The sequence below is a fragment of the Hippopotamus amphibius genome, chromosome 4, assembly GCF_030028045.1.
Source record: "Hippopotamus amphibius kiboko isolate mHipAmp2 chromosome 4, mHipAmp2.hap2, whole genome shotgun sequence".
NCBI lineage: Eukaryota > Metazoa > Chordata > Mammalia > Artiodactyla > Hippopotamidae > Hippopotamus > Hippopotamus amphibius.
Window position 1 is genome coordinate 12,810,855 of NC_080189.1, and position 21,093 is coordinate 12,831,947.

Consider the following 21,093-nt stretch of genomic DNA (forward strand, 5'->3'; position numbering starts at 1 on the left):
TGAAATTGATTTTCCTTTGAAGATCTTGGACAGCTTGCTCACAGAAGACCATTTACACAAGCCTCTTGTAAGGTTCCCTGTGTCGTGGGAAGGGACATTGTGGTGAGCTCCAAGGACAATGAACAAGAAAAATCAAAGGGCCGACATCACCAGAACAGAGAGGACGGGACCCTTATCACTGTCCCACAGCAACCACCGCAACCTCATCTTCCCAAGCACACGCCTGGCTCCTTTCCCATCCCGTATGAGGGAAGGTCGTCGTCCCCTGCTTCTCCCACTCTGCACATTGGAAACATGCAGACCCCACCCACTCAGCAGGTGACCCGCTAGTCCCTCTGCTCCCTGGCTGTAACACCACACAAGCCACCTATGCTCATCGTCGACTCTGCCCGGCTCCCAGGAAGTCGGCCTGCCGTTCTAGCAGCGTTCCTTGTCTTTAATAAATCCTATCTTCTTTATTCTGCCTTCTGTCTGGAAATTCTTTTCCACCTGTGCTCAGACCATGACAGAGATGACCCCGATGAGGACGGAGCAGCGAGGCTGCAGTAGGGAGGGCCGGGGAGCTGACGCCAGGGAGGTGGGGAGAGGAAACCTGCCCCATCTGGGAAAGGTGGGCGAGAGCAGAGATGTCCTGAGGGCCCGGCTGGGGGAGAACCTTCCAGAGAAACAGCAATGAGCTGCCCATGGAGAGAGAAGAGGGCCTACATGCATGTGATTTACCAATGATGTTTCCTCCTAGAGGTCTCAGGCTCAGGCTGATGGCTAGGAGTCAGAGCTGGAGACCCATCTTTCTGTTCACAGGAGTGGGGGTGGGGCTGCAGATGAAAGACAGAGTGACGGTGGACACATGCCCACAAGGCCCTGGAGTCAGGTCTGGGCTGGCTGAGATCGCACACAATAAGGATTACCCTGCACAGATGTGACCCCAGAGGATCCCAGGCTCCAGATGCTAGGAGTCTGCAAAGGGCTCCACTTAGTCTTAAGGTGCAAGGCCTGCCCTGTATTTTTGTGCAGAGAGGAGGTGGCCATGCAGCACCGTGGAGTAACTGCTGGCACAGAAGTACACAGATGTCTGGGAGGGGGTGGCAGACTCCAGCGTGAGAGGGAAGTTCTCAAGGTTTGGTCTGGAGACTCTGTACCCCTCGGGGACGTCTCCTTTGCTGGTGGTCCTAGTGCCAGCTGAGTAATGGATCAGCCTCAACCTGTGTCCCAGGTCTTGTCAGTACCAGTACATATAGTTGTGGTCCAGATCCTGGGTACATTTTACTGTCGTGTTCTGTCCTGTCCTCGTCACCTGGAATTTTGGGTCCTGAGTGACACCAGCGTTCACTGGGCCTGTGCAGAAGGAGAAGCTGATGCTGTGGCCACAGAGGAAAGGCTTAGTGCTGTGACCCTAAGGGGCCCCTGCCCCCCGGGACTCACCTGCCTGCAGGAGACAGAAGGCCACACAGCACAGGAGACAGGTGCTCATGGTGGGGGTGGGGCAGGCGGAGGGTCCTCTGTGTCTGTGTGTTGCTGAGAGGGGAGAGGGGCTCTGCAGGGAGTCATTCAGAGATGTCCCTGTCCCTGCCAGGCCCCAGAGCCAACCCTTCACACAGGGGGCCACGCCCCTTCCCCTGAGGCTCAAATCAAACAGGAATCTACAGTGAGCAGCTTAGAACAGGAAGAAGGCATTCCTCAGATCAGAAGCCAGTCTAACAAGTTCTTTTAACCTTTCTCTAAAACAGTTTGTAACTTTATGTGTAATTTATCCCAGAGAGAATTCTTCATCAATATGCTTATTCAGTTTATTTATCTACACGTTTCTGTAGATGTGAATCTTGGGGAAAATCCTTACGACCTCCTGCTGCCCTCTATGACTCGCGTCCCAAATGCTCTTCAAGCGTCCATTTCTGCTTTGTGGAATTGACCACAATCCTGGTCGCCTCCTTCCACCTACGGTGATCCTTCTGGTATCTGGTTCCCCAACCTCAGGACGGGCACATCCACATGTGAGGAATCCTTTGTCTCTATTTCTTACCAATTCATCCAAAGCCAGGGCTCCTGCCCAATGCAGCTGCAGCTCCTGCGTGGTCACTGGAGCCTGGGCTTCCCATGTCTGGGGGTGGGGGGGGGGGGGCAGCAGGAGAACCACCTCACGCCTGTGACCCACCTTTCTTTGTGGCGAGAAGATGGCCCAGCACTGCGGATGACATGTCAGCACAAAGGCATACAGATGTGGGAGGGATGTGAGGAGAGATGGCAGACTCCAGGTAAATAAAATATGCTCTGTTTTTACACGGGACATCCATTCCTTGGGGACACCTCTCTCTGAAGCCTGGCTGCATTGAATTGGGTAACAAATATCACAGAGCCCCAAACTGTATCATGTTGCACACAACTCCATGCTTAGAAGGACCCCATCCTTCCTGCAATGCTCTGCTGTGGTGATGTTCCCATTGTTAATAATTTTTGAACTACAGGCCTTCTAAATTATGCAGCTGGTCCTGAGTCCATGAGGGTGGACCTGTGGTGACCTGCTGGTTTCCCTGGAGCGTGATCACCTGTCTGGGGTCTTGGTGACGAAGCCTCCCTGGGGCCTGGGAGACAAAGACACTGAAATTAAATCAGAAACAGTGAAGGAGCCTGATGTTGTCACCACAGCAACAAGCCATGAACTGGGGCCTGGCTAGCCCACCAGTGGTTCCACCTTGGTGCTCAGACCTTCTGTGCTCCAGGAGAAAGACGGACACATGGCACCAACGACTGAGGGCCCAGCAAGATTAGAAGGGAAATGGGGCCTCTCCAGCTCAAGGCCTGTGGCTTGGATAGTTGAGATCAAAGCAAAGGCATCCATTCTGCTGATATAAAATGATTTCTCACCAAAGTCGCTACTGCCTGTTGTCTGCTCAGCCCCAGCACGCCGTGTGTGACCATGAGGACTTGCTGTGTGTGTCTCATGAGATCTCAACATAATTTCCTAGGAGATGACGGCTTTTTGCCAAAATATTATTAGAATATGATTTCAAGGAAAGGGATCCTGAGAAAAGTAATTTATGGAAGTAAATAAATAAATTTTCTAAAAACATCTTGTACCCGCTAGGAAGACCTTTTGATGGTTAGTTTATAAAAGTGTCCACCTCTACATAGAACTGTACCGTACATGGATTTGGTGTCTCACGTGACTTCAAGCATTTCCCTAACCATAAAACTTCCAGCAGCACGCTACTGTCTGGAATATTTAGCTGTGTGCTAAAGAGGAATTGTTTTAATGGGTAGGGAACTTACATTTTCACTAAAAAGATGCCTGAGCAAAAAACATCTGTAGCAACAGAAATCATATTGTTGGTTGTCAGGAAGGAGAGAGGCGTGGGAAAGCTGCATGAGGGAACTTTCTGGTGAAGGAAATGTTCTGTATCTTTATGGGGTGAATGTTACGTTGGATTACACATATATATTGATCAAAATGAGTGATCTGTCTATTATACCGGGTGTAATGTTTATTATATATACAGTTGACCCTTGATCCACCCACGTTTGAACTGTGTGGGTCCTCTTATACATGGATTTTTACTAAACACATACTGCAGTACTACATAATTGTGGTTGGTTGAATCTGCACATGTGGAATCGTGGATACAGCGGGTTGACTGTGAGGTGATACAGAAATTTTTGTCTGCGGGGTTGGCAGTGGCTCAGGGCCCCTACGCTCCACATTGTTTGTGGCTGAACTATAATTCACACATCAATAACGTAGGCTTTAAAATACCTGAGGATGCATGGATGTTACAAGCTCTTGTTATTTCATGTAATGAATCATTGGCATAAATAATTTTTCCTGCGACTTCTGTCGTCCTCAACTATAGGGTTTCAGGGCAAAGTGTGTCTTTGTCTACCACTGCCCCTAGGAAACGATTGCAGAGGCTGTCAGAGATTAGCAAGGGAGTCAAGAAATCCAGGGTCCTGCTAGGTGCCAGGTACTTCATGGTCACCAAATTCTTATACAGCCCTGCAGGTTGGTGCTATGGCTAATGTATTGTGTCAACTTCACAGGGCCACAGGTATTTAGTTAAACACTATATTGGGTGTTTCTGTGAGGGTGTTTTAGGAAGAGATTAACATGTGAAACCATTAGACTTTAATATTAGATTAGATTCATAGTTTAATTAGGAAAGCAGATGACCTTCCACGGTGTCAGTGGGCCTCAACCAACCATCTGAAGACATGAATGGAACAAAAAGACTGATCCTCCCCCAGGTGAGAGAGGACTGTCCAGCTGATGGTCTTCACTAGGACATCAGTTCCTCAGCATTCGAACTTATCCATCAGCTCTCCCTGGGGCTCTAGTACCACCGGGTGAGCTTGCAGATTTTCGACTTTTCAGCCTTTGCCACTATGTGAGCCAATTTCTTTAAAGCATGTGTATGTCTGCATATATATGTTCTATGGGAGGACAGATGGGGGCAGGGACCACAGGGGTTGAGAAGAAACTTCAGTCTGATTCCTTGTTCTGACAGTTATAAATATGGGCTCTTATATTTCATAACTCAGATGTATAATCAGACAATGTAATACTTATCGTGCATAGCTTTTGTGAGCCTAAAAGGAGACCATAAAACCCTGAGAAGGGCTGTTCCCTTTACGAAGACCAGGGCCTGGCACACTGACAGCTGGCAACCTTGCAGCCACTTCCTGAGCTGGGGCAGGAGTGTTTTTGTACCAGAGGCAGCTGCTTCTGCAGGGCTGTGTCTTGGTTGCTGGCACAGAGATACAGGGCCGAGTCCGGCAGCTCCAAGGAGCTCAAGTTCAGCTGAGAGCTAGAGTCACTGAACTGTTGACCTGAGAATCGTTCTGGGAGGTTTCCTTTGTCTCTCACTTGCCTGTCGTAATACTGAACAAGGAACTGAGGGCCCTGGCCGAGGACCTGTTGGTACCAGTACACGGAGAGGTGTCCAGAGACAGGAGAACATCTCAGGGTCACTTGCTGTTGTCTTGACTTGATCAGGTATTCTGGGGTCTGAGTGACTCCAGAATCCACCAGGCCTGTTGGGGAGGAGACAGAGGAGGCTGAGGGCAGAGCACAGGGGACACCTCCTGCTCAGCCCTCATCAGCTTCTACCTCGAGGATGGCAGAGGCATATCAGAAGCTCCCACGCTGTGCTCAGGACTCACCTGCTCCCAGGAGACAAAGAGCCACACAGCACAGGAGCCTGGAGCCCATGGCAGCCTCAGGAAATGAAGACAAGCCCTGTCTTGGGGCGGGTCTCCTGGGGTGAGTGGTCTAAAGCACTGAACCTCCTGTTTGCCTGATAGGAGCATCTGCCTATGATGTCACTGCTCTGACGGCCCTGCAGGCTGCCTCCCGGTCCACTGTGCCCCTTGGCAGGACCCAGGCCCAGCTCCTCCATGCCATTCCCTGTCCTGCACAGCCCCTCAGCAAAGGGTGGTGTGAGGGGAGAACCGTCCCCATGTCCCCGTGGGCCCACAACTCACGTTGTTCTCCTCTGCCTGCCCCTGCCTGACACTCATCACCCAGCCATCACCAGCCACCACAACCCAGCCACCCCCACTTCCCGTGCAGACTCTGGGACACGGCCTCCTGGTGCATCCTGAAGCTCCAGACACATCTCTACTCACCTGGGCAGTGAGGGGTCTGTGCTGGCGCCTCATGTCCCAGGGCCACTCTGAGAACCCTCACCAGCTCCCTGAGGCAGACATGGAGTCCAGGTTTCCTTAAGCTGCCCTCTCCTGGGTGACTCTCAGCCCCTCCCAGGGCACCTTGAGTACCGTGGGCCCACAGCACCTCCACGTGGCCAATGGTCCACAGCCTCCTAGATCTGCACCATCCTTCTAAATCAAGAATAGAAATTCCCCACAAGCACCACCTGCAACCCCTTCCACACACACACACACACACACACACACACGTTTTCTACCTTTTCAGCCTGGCTGACTTATGGTTCAACTTCAAATCCAGTCTTAGGCTCTGGAATTAAAAGACTGTATGATCCAACATTTCGATGAAGGAGGAAACACTTGCTGCACCACTGCAATGAGGGTAGAATTCTGAGATGGAAAGGTGTGGGTGTAAAAATAAACACTCTGGTGACCTCAAGGGAAACCAGCCTGGAAGCAGGTATCCCATAGCTCCTTCTCAGTAATCACATCCACATATTTCCAGATTTTATATTTAAAATTAGTGTTACCAAATTCTAGGTACTGTTTGTATACAGACGATATATACATGAACCCATTTATTTCTGAAATTATAAAATCGTGCAATAACCATGCTGTCAGCAAAAACTTAGACAATTCTACAGAGAAATCACATGGTCAAAAGGCACATGAAAAGATGCTCACCATCACTAATCATCAGAGCGATGCAAATCACAACTACAATGAGATATCATCTCATATCGGGCCCAATAACCATCATCAAAAATTCTTCAGATAATACATGTTGGAAAGGATGTAGAGAGAAAGGACCTCTCTTACACTGCTGGTGGGAATGAAAATTGTACGGCCAGTATGAGAACAGTACAAAGGTTCCTTAAAAAACTAAAAATAGTGTTACCATGTGATCCTGTAATCTGACTCCTGGGCATAAATCTGGACAAAACTCCAATTCAAAAAGATACATGCACCACAGTGTTCATAGTGGCACTATACAATAGCTGAGACAAGGAAGCAACCTACATGTCCATTGACAGATAAATGCATAGAGAACTGGTATGTGTATGCAAAAGAATATTACTCAGCCAGGAAAAACAATGAAATAATGCCATTTGCAGTAACATGAATGGATCTAGAGATTGTCATCCTAATGAAATAAACTAGGCAATGAAAGCCAAATATCATAATATATCACTTATACGTAAAACACACACACAAAAAGATAAAACTGAACTTATGTATAAAACAGAAATAGACCAACAGACATAGGAAAGAAACGTATGGTTCCCAAAGGGGAAATGTGGGGAGGGACAAATTCGGAGATTGTGATTAGTGTATATGCCCTACTATATATCAAACAGATAAAAAACAAGGACCTACTGCATAGCACAGGGAACCACATTCATTAGTATGTAATAATCTATAAGAGAAAGGAATCTGGAGAAGTATATATACATATATATGTGTGTGTGTATATATATATATATTATCCACACTCTGTCTGTACAATTTATATAAGTTTTACTAAAACTGGAGTGAGGATAATTTTTGACTCATTCTTGTGTCTGTGTGTGTGTGTGTGTGAGAATCACTGAGCTGTACACCAGAAACTAACACAACATTGTAAATCAACAATACAGACAAGTGCAAAGAAGAAATTGAAAACATCCCAACCCCAACTTCTGAGATTGTTACAATTCAGAGAGATTTGGGACATTTCAAGAGAGTGGCACTTTGCATTCAAATCCACGTTTAGCTAGAAAACATGCACTTTTTCTTTAAACCACACTAGGTTACCTTTCCATTATCACTTTAAACTAACTCACAGGGACCTAAATTAGCAAGTGTACTTGGTTTGGAAGAGGGCTGCATATGGAATACTCAGATAAAACTTTACATTGACATCAGCAAATCCAGAAAAGGAAATGTTAAAATATTCCCACAAACTGGAAGACTGGGCTTGGGTCCAGAGTTTCATACTCTAGAATAAATGTCTGAATTGTGCTGGGAAAATAAAATACTCCATGCAGCTCTATGCAGGTGGGCATTAATTCACTCATTTCACAAGTCTCAAGGAGTAAGAATGATATCCTTATAGCTTGGCTTTTCCTATGAAAGTAAAGAGAGGAAGGGAGTTTCTATAGATGGACTTGTGTCTCCCCCAAATTCATGTGTTGTCCTAACCCCCAGTGTGACTGTATCTGGACTTAGGGCCTGGAGGGAGGTAGTTGAGGGTAAACAATATTATAAGGCTGGGATTCTAACACAACATGACTGGTGTCCTTAGAAGAAGAGGAGGTGACACCAGAGAGCTCTTTCTCTGTAAAGCCCAGAGGAGAGGCCATGTGAGGACACAGGGAGCAGGCAGCTGTCTCCAAACCAGGAACTGAGTTCTCTCCAGAAACCAACCGTAGCACCCGGATCTTGGGTTTCAGGCCCTCAATTCTGTGAGAAACAAATGTCTGTTGTATAAGCCACATAGTCTGTTGCATTTTATTATGTTGGCCTGAGCAAATAAGTCAACAGTATAGCACCCTGAAAAGTCAGGATAAGAAGCAAAGTGGAAGACACGTCTGAGCTAGTGTTTAAAGGTGGGTAGTACCTGGTCAAGTTTGGGGAGGAGAGAGATTCCTTTAGGCCATGGCAAGAGCAAGAGCACATGCAGAGGGTTGAAAAGGCATCTGTATTTTGGGAGTTTTGCAAAGAGATGTTTGGTCACAGAGGAAGACGCATCCTGAGGGAGCGAAGAAGTGATACTTTGAAGTGAAAAGAATCAGGGTGATGAAGTGTTAAAAAGTGATCCCAGGGAAGCAGAATTGATCTTTGGAGCTTTGCCTGTTTATAATCAGGGGAGGCCTGCCCTCATCTGTGTGTGGGGGGCACTCAGCTTTGTCCCCAGGAGGCAGGGCAGGGGTGAGAGGTTAAGAAGGAAGAAGTCAGCACCATCTCCAGGTTTCTCACACCATCATCACATCATCTGGGTAGTGATGACCTCTTCTGGACCAGTCCCTAGGTGATGCTGGGTGTTATGAGGCCTGGCTGAATATTTTCTGGTACTGGCGACCTTGGGAGGGAGAAGAAAAGAGATCATGTTACACAGACCACAGTTTTACTCATGTTGTAGCTCTAGCTCCCTTCTCAACCATCTTAATCATAATCCTTGCCCTAGACTTTCACCAAATCTTCAATTCTTTCCCCTAAATTATAGAAAGCAAATGCATATGATGATATTAGAATCACATATTGATCAAGTACCTTTGCTCCACAAATGGACTCTCTCTTTCACAAAAGAGGCCACCAATTATGAAATGACAAACTCTTCCTTACCCCTGGTAGCTTCAAGTACCAGCCAAGGAGGTCGTGTAGGAGGGAACCTGTTGATGCAGCCCATCCTCTGAACACATCTTCTTGACCTCTTGTCCCTCCCCTGAGTGCCACAAGAGCCCAAGGCTGCCTTTCAGCCCCCTCATGCATTTTCCTTTCCCACTACAATCTCTGGGCTCTCATGCAGCTGTCAGCTCTGAGGTTGCTCCCCACTGGGGCAGGGAGGTTTGTGCACAGAACCCTGCTGACTCAGCAGGGCTGTGCCAAGCTGCTGGCACAGAGGTACAGGGCCGAGTCCCTCATCTCCAAGGAGTTCACATTCATCTCAGAGTGAGAGTTCTGGAACTGTTGTGCGGAGAATTGATCTGGGAAGTTGCCTTTGGCTCTTTGCATAGTTTCATAAAACTCAAAGAGGAACTGAGGACCTTCACTCAGGACCTGTTGGTACCAAGATACACTGTGGTGCCCTAACACAGGGGACCATCTCAGCATCACTTGGTGTCCTCTTGCTTTCATGAGGTATCTTGGTGTTTGGGTGACTCCAGAATCCACTGGGCCTGTGAGGGAAGGACACAGGGGCTGGAGAAAGAACACGGGAGAGAGCCCGAAGGTGCCTTGGATTCAGGTATTGTCATGCTTAGAACAGAGATGCCTGCCTGTACCAAGGACCTACCTGCTGCCAGGAGACACAGAGCCACCCAGCAGAGGAGACTGGAGCCCATGGCAGGAAGCGGCAGAGCTGGGCAGGCGTGTCTTGGTTCAGAGCTCTGGTTCTCTGGGAGCTGAAGTTCTGGGCATCATTTCTCTGATTGGAAGTTAGGTGGTGACATCACTGCTCTGATGTCATTGTCTCTGCTGGTTCCCATGAGCCTGGCCTCCCATTCCAGGTCAGGTGATCTAGGAACCCTGCTTTGTCCTGCAAAGCCTCTTATGTGACATGGGGGCTGGAATGGGCTGGTCTCGGCGAGGCTGGGTATAGGCCACATGCCCATCCCCACACGCCTTTGCTTTTCCTGTGAGGCACAAGTTTCTCTCCCTGGCCCTGTGCCCTCCCAGCTCGGCCCCCTTCACTGCCCCTTGTAACCTCAGAAACTGCCTCATCCGTGCATAGTTGAAGGTCATGGCTCCCAGCTGGGACAGCAAGTCTGCAAAGTAGTGTCTATGCTATGAAGGCTTCCAAAGGTAAAAGCACCAACCAAGGCTGTTTCTTAACCTTCCCGGTCCCAGGAAATTGCTAGTTTTGGCCCTGAAACTTATGGAGCTGGGCTGTTCCACAGCACCCCGTGTGGTCTATGTGTGGGAACACGGGGTTTGTCCAGATTTAATACTCATCGAGTGTGTTTAAATTAGAAACTATTTCACTATTTGCCTATTGCACTGTGTTTCTGTATGTTTGTTTTGTTTTACTTTGCCTTTTCCTAAATGGGGACACAAACACGTACCCTAACTGATTGGTGATTTTGCATTTTAAGAGAAAATAATCTAGCCATGGAGAAACTGTTTTGGCTTTTAGAACGTCTTGATGAGGAAGATGGTACAGACCTGGCCTAGGTTAGGCGAGATACTAAAAACGGGCAGAGGTGCGGAACACACGGAGACAACCTGTCTCTCCTCCTGCAGATGGACTCCCAAGGGCTTTTGGATGATTAATAATTAGCTGAAATTGATTTTCCTTTGAAGATCTTGGACAGCTTGCTCACAGAAGACCATTTACACAGGCCTCTTGTAAGGTTCCCTGTGTCGTGGGAAGGGACATTGTGGTGAGCTCCAAGGACAAAGAACAAGAAAAAATCAAAGGGCCAACATCACAGGAACAGAGAGTTACCAGACCCTAATCACTGTCCCACAGCAACCACCGCAACCTCATCTTCCCAAGCACACGCCTGGCTCCTTTCCCATCCCGTAGGAGGGAAGGTCGTGGTCCCCTGCTTCTCCCACTCTGCACATTGGAAACATGCAGACCCCACCCACTCAGCAGGTGACCCGCTAGTCCCTCTGCTCCCTGGCTGTAACACCACACAAGCCACCCATGCTCATCGTCACCATCGTCGACTCTCCCCAGCTCCCAGGAAGTCAGGCCGCTGTTCTAGCAGCGTCCCTTCTCATTAATAAATCGTATCTTCTTTATCTGCCTTCTGTCTGGAAATTCTTTTCCGCCTGTGCTCAGACCATGACAGAGATGACCCCGATGAGGACGGAGCAGCGAGGCTGCAGTAGGGAGGGCCGGGGAGCTGACGCCAGGGAGGTGGGGAGAGGAAACCTGCCCCATCTGGGAAAGGTGGGCGAGAGCAGAGATGTCCTGAGGGCCCGGCTGGGGGAGAACCTTCCAGAGAAACAGCAATGAGGTGCCCATGGAGAGAGAAGAGGGCCTACGTGCATGTGATTTACCAATGATGTTTCCTCCTAGAGGTCTCAGGCTCAGGCTGATGGCTAGGAGTCAGAGCTGGGGACGCATCTTTCTTTTCACGGGGTGGGGGTGGGGCTGCAGATGAAAAACAGAGAGTGACGGTGGACACATGCCCACGAGGCCCTGGGGTCAGGTCTGGGCTGGCTGAGATCGCACACAATAAGGGTTATCCTGTACAGATGTGACCCCAGAGGATCCTAGGCTCCAGGTGCTAGGAGTCTGCAAGGGACTCCACTCAGTCTTAGGGTGCAAGGCCTGCCCTGTGTTTTTGTGCAGAGAGGAGGTGGCCGTGCAGCGCTGTGGAGTCACTGCTGGCACAGAAGTACACAGATGTCTGGGAGGGGGTGGCAGACTCCAGCGTGAGAGGGAAGTTCTCAAGGTTTGGTCTGGAGATGCTGTACCCCTCGGGGACGTCTCCTTTGCTGGTGCTGCCAGTGCCAGCTGAGTAATGGATCAGCCTCAGCCCGTGTCCCAGGTCTTGTCGGTACCAGTACATATAGATGTGGTCCACATCCTGGGTACATTTTACTGTCATGATCTGTCCTGTCCTCAGCAACTGAAATTTTGGGTCCTGAGGGACACCAGCGTTCACTGGGCCTGTGCAGAAGGAGAAGCTGATGCTGAAGCCTCAGGGGAAGGCTTAGTGCCGTGACCCTAAAGGACCCCTGCCCCCCGGGACTCACCTGCCTTCAGGAGACAGAAGGCCACACAGCACAGGAGGCAGGTGCTCATGGTGGGGGTGGAGCAGGAACAGGAGTCTTCAATGTTTGTGTGTTGCTGAGAGGGGAGAGGGGCCCTGCAGGGAGTCATTCAGAGATGTCCTTGTCCCTGCCAGGCCCCAGAGTCCATCTGTCACACAGGAGGCCACACCCCTTCCCCTGAGGCTCAGATCAAACAGGAATCTACAGTGAGCAGCTTAGAACAGGAAGAAGGCATTCCTCGGATCAGAAGCCAGTCTTACAAGTTCTTTTAACCTTTCTCTAAAACAGTTTGTAACTTTATGTGTATTTTATCCCAGAGAGAATTCTTCATTAGTACGCTTATTCAGTTTATTTATCTACACATTTCTGTAGATGTGAATCTCAGGGAAAATCCTTGCGACCTCCTGCTGCCCTCTATGACTCGCGTCCCAAATGCTCTTCAAGCGTCCGTTTCTGCTTTGTGGAATTGACCACAATCCTGGTCGCGTCCTTCCACCTACGGTGATCCTTCTGGTATCTGGTTCCCCAACCTCAGGGTGGGCGCATCCACATGTGAGGAATCGTTTGGTTCTATTTCTTACCTATTCACCCACAGCTGGGGCTCCTGCCCAATGCAGCTGCAGCTCCTGCGTGGTCACCAGAGCCCGGGCTTCCCGTGTATGGGGGGGGGCGACGGGGGGGGCAGCAGGAGAACCACCTCACGCCTGTGACCCACCTTTCTTTGTGGCGAGAAGATGGTGGCCCAGGACCACAGATGACATGTCAGCACAATGGCATACAGATGTGGGAGGGATGCGGGGGGAGGTGGCCAACTTCAGGATAAATGAAAAGTGTTCTGTTTTTATATGAGACATCCGTTCCATGGGGAACACGTCCTTGTGAAGCGTGGCTGCCAATAACTGAGTATCAAATATCATAAACTCCAAACTGTATCATGTGCACACAACCCCATGCTTAGAATGACCCCATTCTTGCTGCAAAGCTCTGATGTTGTGATCTTGAAATTCTCAATAATTTTTGAACCACAAGCCCTGCAAGTTATGTAGCTGGTCCTGAGTACATTTTTTCCTGTGTCGACCTCCTGATGTGCTGGTTTCCCTTGAGGACATGTCTGGGGGCTTGGTGACTAAGCATTCCTGGGGCCTGGGAGAGAAAGACACTGAAACTAAAGTCAGAAGCAAAGAAGGAGGCTCATGTTGTAACCATAGCAACAAGCCATGGATTGGGGCCTGACAAGCTCACCCGTGGTTCCCCATTGGTGCTCAGACCTTCTGTGGTCCAGGAGACAGAAGGATACACAGCACAGGAGACTGGTGCCCAGGCAAGATCAGAACAGAAAGGGGGGCTTTCCAGCTCATGGCCTGTGGCTTGGATACTTGGGGTCAAGGCAAAGTCATCCATTCTGCTGATGTAAATAATTTCTCACCGAAGTCGCTACTGCCAACGATCTGCTCAGCCCAGCACACAATGTGTGAACATGAAGGCTTGCTAGGTGTGTGTCTCATGGGATTGCAAAATAATTTCCTGCGAGATGACAACTTTTGGTCCAAATATCATTATCAAATGATTTAAGGGAATGGGTTTGGAGAAAAGAAATTTGTGAAAGTGAATAAATGCATTTTATTAAAACAGCTTGTACCAGCTGGGAGGACCTTTTGATGATCATTTTATCAAACCGCCCATCTCCAGATATAATTGCCCTGATGTGGATATTGTGTTTCAAGCACTTCTTTAGCCATAACACTTTCCAGGAGCATGTTACTGTCTGAAATATCGAGTTGTGTGCTGAAGAGGAATTGTTTTAATGGGTAGGGAACTTACATGTTCACTAAAAAGATGCTTGAGCCAAACACATCTGTAGCAATAGAAATCATATTGTTGGTTGTCGGGAAGGAGAGAGGCATGGGAAAGAGGCATGGAGGAACTTTCTGGTGAAGGAAAGGTTCTCTCTCTTTATGGGTGGATGTTACATGGACATATACATCTAGATTGTGTGAAACCAGTGATCTGCCCATTAGACATGCTGTAACGTTTATTGTATATACAGTTGACCCTTGAACCACACAGGTTTGAACTACATGGGTCCACTTATGTGTGAATGTTTTGAGAAACACACACTACAGCAATAAACAATTGCACTTGGTTGAACCGCACATGTGGAATAGTGGGCCCAGGGGGTTGACCGTGGAGTTATACACAGACTTTTGACTGCAGGGTTGGGGGTGGCTCAGGGTCCCTACATTCAATGTTGTTCAAGCATTAACTATAATTCATACTTCAATAAAGTTGATTTCAAAATGCCTGAGGAGGGACGCTTGTTACATGCTCTTGTTATTTCATGTAATGAATCTTAGGCAAAAATATATTCATTCCTGAGTCTTCTGAAGTCCTGAACGTTAACGTTTGAAGACAAAGTATGGCACTTCCCTGGTGACGCAGTGGTTAAGAATCCACATGCCAATGTGTGGACACAAGTTTGATCCCTGATCTGGGAAGATCCCACTTGCCACACAGCAACTAAGCCCATGCGCCACAACTCCTGAGCCTGTGCTCTAGAGTTTGCGAGCCACAACTACTGAAGCCTTCGTGCTACAACTACTGAAGCCTGCGTGCCTAGAGCCGGTGCTCCACACAAGAGAAGCCACCGCAATGAGAAGCCCACACACCACAATGAAGAGTAGCCCCCACTAGCTGCAACTAGAGGAAGCCCATGCACAGCAACAAAAGAGGCTGTCAGAGATTAGCAAAGGGAGTCAAGAAGTCCAGAGTCCTGCTACATGCCAGGGACTTCATGGTCACTAAATTCTTATGCAGGACTGCAGGATGCTGTCATGGCTCATTTAATGTGTCGACTTCACCGGGCCACAGGTATTTAGTTAAACAGTATTCTGGGTGCTCCTGTGAGGGTGTTTTTGGAAGAGATTAGCACATGTATAGATAGACTTTAACATTCCATTAGCTTAACATCTAATAAGTAAAGCAGATGACCTCCCATAATGTAGGTGGGCCTCATCCAGTCAGTGGAAGACATGCATGGAACAAAAAGACTCTTCCTCCCCTGGGGAAGGGAGAACTGTCCAGCTGGTGGTGTTCACTCCAACATCAGCTCTTCCTGCCAAACAGCCTTTGAAGTTAAACATCAACTCTCCCGGGTCTCTAGTACGACCAGCTCAGCTGCAGATTGCAGACTTATCAGCCATAACACACAGCCATATATATATATATATATATATATATACACACAGATAGATAATTAGATACATAACTATATATACGTATCTATGCATATATTTCTACTGTGGGGGCAGGACCACAGGAGTTGAGGGCAGACTTGGGTCTGATTTCTTGCTCTGACAGTTCTGAATTATGAGATCTGGGTAAGTCACTTCCCCTCGGATGGATAAACAGGTAAAAAAAATAATTATTATGTATGTTTATTGTGAATATTAAAACATCTCTAAACACAGAATGTCTGGGGAGGGCTGTCCCCTTTACCAGGGCCTGGGCCTGGCTGATTGGCAGCTGGCATCCTCGCGGCCACTTCCTGAGCTGGGACAGGAGTGTTTTTGTACCAGAGGCAGCTGATCCTGCAGGGCTGTGTCTTGGCTGCTGGCACAGTTACAGGGCTGAGTCCGGTAGCTCCTAGGAGCTCAAGTTCAGGTCAGAGCTAGAGTCACTGAACCGTTGACCTGAGAATCGTTTTGGGAGGTTTCCTTTCTCTCTCACTTTCCCGTGGTAATACTGAACAAGGAACTGAGGGCCCTGGCCCAGGGGCTGTTGGTACCAGGACACGGAGAGATGTCCAGAGACAGGGGAACACCTCAGTGTTACCTACTGTTGTCTTGACTTGATCAGGTATTTTGGGGTCTGAGTGACTCCAGAATCCACCAGGCCTGTTGGGGCGGAGACAGGGGAGGCTGAGGGCAGAGCACAGGGGACGCCTCCTGCTCAGCCCTCATCAGCAGGCTTGTATCTCTGGGATGCCAATTGCATATCAGAAGCTCCCAGGCTGTTCTCAGGACTCACCTGCTCCCAGGAGACAAAGAGCCACAGAGCAGAGGAGCTGGAGCCCATGGTAGCCTCAGAAACCAAAAAATACCTAGCTCGGGATAGGTCTCCTGGGGTGAGTGGTCTAAAGCACTGAACCTCCTGTTTCCCTGATAGGAGCATCTGCCTATGATGTCACTGCTCTGACGGCCCTGCAGGCTGCCTCCCGGTCCACTGTACCCCCTGGCAGGACCCAAGCCCGGCTCCTCTATGCCATTCCCTGTCCTGCACAGCCCCTCAGCAAAGGGTGGTGTGAGGGGAGCACCGTCCCCATGTCCCCGTGTGCCCACAACACCCCTTGTTCTCCTCTGCCTGCCCCTGCCTGACACTCATCACATACACACTCTCACCTATCCATACATATAGAATTTTCTTAGTATCTTTTGTTGAAAAAACTTTTTAAATTTTTCATAAAGAAAAAATTAATTCTTTTTAAAATTAGAACATTTTTCATCCTCCTTTAGAAATCTTTTTAATTTTTTGAGCATCTATAGAGATGATCATATGGCTTTCCTTTTATGGCATTCCATATGATAAATCACAAAGCCATAGTAAGTAGGGCAGTGTGTTATTTGCGCAAAAGCTGATGAAACTGACCAACACATTTGCAATGACTGATATGTGACAAAAGCGACACCACACAGCGGTGAGGAAAGTGTTACTCTTCAACAAACAATATTGGGTCACGTGGATAAGTATATGGAAAACCGTAATTTGACTTCTTCCTCATTTCATATACAAAGAATTCCAGTTGACTTACAGATCTTCATGTAAAAGTTTAAAATATAAAGAATTTAGAGGGAAAATATAAGGAAACATGATCATTGGAAATAGGCAGATTTCTCACACTAGATACCAAGATACAAAATACAAAACACAAACCAAAAAGTGGGGAAAAATGGAATGATTCTGGATTAAGAGGTTCTCATCAAAAGACACAAGTGAGTGAAAAAGTAACCCACACAGTGTGTGTGTGCATGTGTGTGAACATGAGTTCATGTGTGTGAACACGTGTGAGCTTGTGTGTGTTTGTGTGTACATGTGTGTTCATGTGTGTGTGAGCATGTGTGTGAGCATGTGTGTGTATACCAGTTGAAAGGCTCACATACTTTGCTAGGAGTGTAAACTGGAAACTTCAAAGAATCCTGAATGGTTGACATCACTCATTCCAGTCTTCCTTGAATCACTGCCCTTTAACACCTTTTTAAGGGGGGTTACCTGTTATGAAAGCCAAGCTGAGTTTCTATTTAAAAAATAGAATAGAGAAGAAGGAAATTAAACACAAAATGGCTGCAGGCTTGTCAAAACATAAAAAAGCCATATGACCCAGCAATCCCACTCCTGGGCATATATCCAGAGAACATCATAATTCAAAAAGACACATGCACTCCAATGTTCATCGCAGCACTATTTACAATAGCCAGGACATGGAAGCCACCTAAATGTCCATCAACAGATGAATGGATAAAGAAGATGTGGTACATATATACAATAAAATATTACTCAGCTGTAGAAAGGAACGAAATTGGGACATTTGTAGAGACATGGATGGACCTAGAGACTGTCGTACAGAGTGAAGTGAGTCAGAAAGAGAAAAATAGATATCATATATTAACACATATATGCAGAATATAGAAAACTGGTACAAATCAACCGGTCTGCAAGGCAGAAATAGAGACACAGGTGTAGAGAACAAACATACGGAAACGAAATGGGGAAAGTGGGAAGGGTTGGGGAGGAATGAATTGGGAGATTGGGATTGCCATATATACATCACTAATAAGAAAAAAAATATCAAATTGTACACTCTAAATATATGCAGTTTATTGTATGCCAATTGTATCAATAAAAATTCTTTAAAAAAAAGCAATAGATGGACATATATCCGCGTGCATTACCGTGGGTGACAGTTCCCTGTGCATAATTGATTTCAGTGGCAATTGCTGCTAAGGGTTCTAACGGATTGATTTGATGGCCTTGACAGGGTTCTGCCTTAGCTGGCCCACATCTGGGCGTCCCGAGGTCTGAGATGGTGAGAGTATGAGGCGTTTATTATAACTGTGCTGAAACTATATAGTTTTACAAGAGGATATTTCACTCTACCTGAGACGAAGTTCTGATCCTCAGTGCCAAGTACAGAATCTTGAACTGTATAAAGGAATCTCAGAAACCCACATGCTCTAGTCTTTCAAAGGTTATTTTTTGACCTCCTACTATCAGAACAGCTGAAGGCCAAATTCACTTATTCCGCGGGAAGAGCGGGGTGACTCCTTTATTGGGGGATGTTGGGGAATTTTGAGGAGAGGTGGGCACGTGGGGGTTTGTGAACAGGAAGGAGGTGGCTGTGTGACACTGTGGTTAAGCTGCTGGCGCAGAGATACACGCCCGAGTCCTCGGGCTCCGCTCGCTGGATCTTCAGACGGGAGTACGAGCCCTCAGGCCTCTCAGCAGAGAACCGATCATTAGGCATCCCTGATGTGTCTCGTGCCTCTTTGTACTGAAAATAAGTCAGAAGCTCCGGGCCCTGCCCCAGCATTTGTCGGTACCAGTAAAGGCCTTGGTGACCAGGAATTGGGTCACAGCTGAGAACTAGAGCCTGGCCCCTCCCTGAGACCCTGTGCCCGGGGGACTGGGACACTCCAGTTCCTGCGTGACCTGTGGGGACAGAAGTGGGCACAGTAAGGAAGTAATTGTAATCATCATCTACACACGCACACATGCACGCACACACTGGAACTGCTTGGCTTGCTGAGGACTCACCTGCCCCTAGGAGACAGAGGGTCACCCAGCAGAGGAGCCTGGAGCCCATGGCAGGGTCAGGGCAGCTGTGGGAGGCTCACCTGCTCAGGGCCCTTGTGAGCATGAATGGAGGAGGGGTGGAGTCCTGGTCCCCACTGGCAGTTCCCATGGTGACATCACTGCCTCTATCACTCCCAACAACGTCAGGGACACATAATTTATATTATAACATACTCGGATGACTAATTGAAATATTTAACAGCTCGCGTTGAACACAAGCCATGTGTGGGCTCCAGTGCTGCCTGCCTGTGGGGCCCTCGTGAGGCATCTCTACATTAATCGTCTCATCCCCCATCACTCCTTGCCTGCTCTAACGTTCCTTCAGAAAACCTGAGAGGCGGCGTTGCAGGTGACTTACTTCTCCCCTTCACTGCTGTCAGAGCATCCAGTTGTCCCACAGCCATCAATGTCTGCCCATTTTGGTTCACTGGCTAAGAGTCATTACAAACATCCTCTGCTTTAGGGGGAGGAGGGAGTCGCATCAGAGATGACGGAGGGGTGGGGAGCAGGGCTGTGGAGTCCGGGAGGAGGACCCTCTGTAGCTCTGAGTCTTTGCTGAAGTGGATCCAGGAAGGTATCTGGAGACGAGATTACATCGCACTGTCTCCACTGGTCTTTTAACACCACCCAGGTGTCCCTGAGCCCATGCAACTCAGGCATCACAGGAACTCAGGAAGGAGACAGAAGCAGGAGACAGAGCCCCGCTTCTGAGTAGTACAGAGGCTGTATCTACAGTCACGAGGGGAAAGTTCCTAGCTGGGACCTGGAGAATCTAGAATGGAGACATCCCAACCATGTTCACAATTCCCCTGGGAAACAGGTGTACTCGGAAGTGCCCGACCACTCAGCGGGACCTTGAATGGGAACATGGGTAGGAGTTAATCCCTGTTAAAGGAAGGGTCTGCTTCCAGTGCAGAGGAAATAGCTTTGTGTGAGTCTCTGAGATGGAGAAGGACATGGCCCCGATGAGGGAGGAGCAGCGTAGCGGGAGGAGGGAGGGCCAGGAAGGTGAGGTCAGGTAAGGGGGAGAGGAGAGACTAGCCCCATCCAGGAAATGTGGGCAAAAGCAGAGACCTCATGAGGGCCAGGCTGGGGGAGAACCTTCCAGAGAAACAGCAATGAGGTGTCCAGGGAGAGATAAGAGGGTCTAGATGTATGTGATTTTCCAATAACATTCCCTCCTGAAGGTCTCAGGCTCAGGCTGATGGCTGGGAGTCCGAGCTGGGGAAGCATCTTTCTGTTCATGGGGACGGGGTGGGAGGTGGGGGTTACGGTGAGGGAGAGGAAAGACAGAGAGTGACAGTGGACACATGTCTACGAGGCCTTGAAGTCAAGTCCACACACCCAGGAACACATTGCTCACACGTGACACACGGCTTCCAGGGCTCCGGGGCTCCCTGTGCTAGGAGCCTGCAAGGGGCTCTGCTGAGACCCAGGGTGCAGGGCCTCCCCTGTGATTTTGTGCAGAGAGGAGATGGCCGTGCAGCACCGTGGAGTCACTGCTGCTGCAGAAGTACACAGATATCTGGGAGGGGTTGGCAGACTCCAGCGTGAGAGGGAAGGTCTTGAGGTTTGGTCTGGAGATGCTGTACCCCTCGGGGACGTCTCCTTTGCTGGTGGTGTCAGTGGTAGCTGAGTAGTGGATCAGCCTCAGCCCGTGTCCCAGGTCTTGTTGGTACCAGCACATATACTCATGGTTCAGATCCTGGGTACATTTCAGTGTCATGCTCTGTCCTGTCCTCAGGACCTGGAATTTGGGGTCTTGAGTGACACCAGCATTCACTGGACCTGTGGAGACGGAGAAGCTGATGCTGTAGCCACATGGGAAGCCTTAGTTCCGGGACCCTAAAGGACCCCTGCCCCCTGAGACGCACCTGCCTGCAGGAAACAAAAGGCAACACAGCAGAGGAGGCTGGAGCCCATGGTGGCCTCAGAAACCAAACAACACCTAGCTCAGGGCGGGTATCCTGGGGTGAGTGATCTAAAGCACTGAACCTCCTGTTTCCCTGATAGGAGCATCTGCCTATGATGTCACTGCTCTGATGGCCCTGCAGGCTGCCTCCTGGTCCACTGTGCCCCTTCACAGGACCCAGGCCCGGCTCCTCCATGCCATTCCCTGTCCTGCACAGCCCCTCAGCAAAGGGTGGTGTGAAGGGAGCACCG

General features: G+C 48.8%; 3 gene segments (V, D, J or C); all 3 read right to left on the reverse strand.

Annotated features, from left to right (window-relative positions):
* Window positions 1-495: 495 nt before the first annotated feature.
* On the reverse strand, window positions 496-5,200 carry LOC130851813 (T cell receptor beta variable 5-1-like). The segment is given in 5 exon segments: window positions 496-601; window positions 1,423-1,426; window positions 3,985-4,043; window positions 4,737-5,022; window positions 5,152-5,200. Coding segments are annotated over 5 exon segments (504 nt in total).
* A 6,424-nt stretch (window positions 5,201-11,624) lies between these two features.
* Window positions 11,625-12,115, reverse strand: LOC130851814 (T cell receptor beta variable 6-4-like). The segment is given in 2 exon segments: window positions 11,625-11,980; window positions 12,067-12,115. Coding segments are annotated over 2 exon segments (405 nt in total).
* Window positions 12,116-20,332: 8,217 nt separating this feature from the next.
* Window positions 20,333-20,853, reverse strand: LOC130851815 (T cell receptor beta variable 6-1-like). The segment is given in 2 exon segments: window positions 20,333-20,718; window positions 20,805-20,853. Coding segments are annotated over 2 exon segments (435 nt in total).
* Window positions 20,854-21,093: the final 240 nt, after the last annotated feature.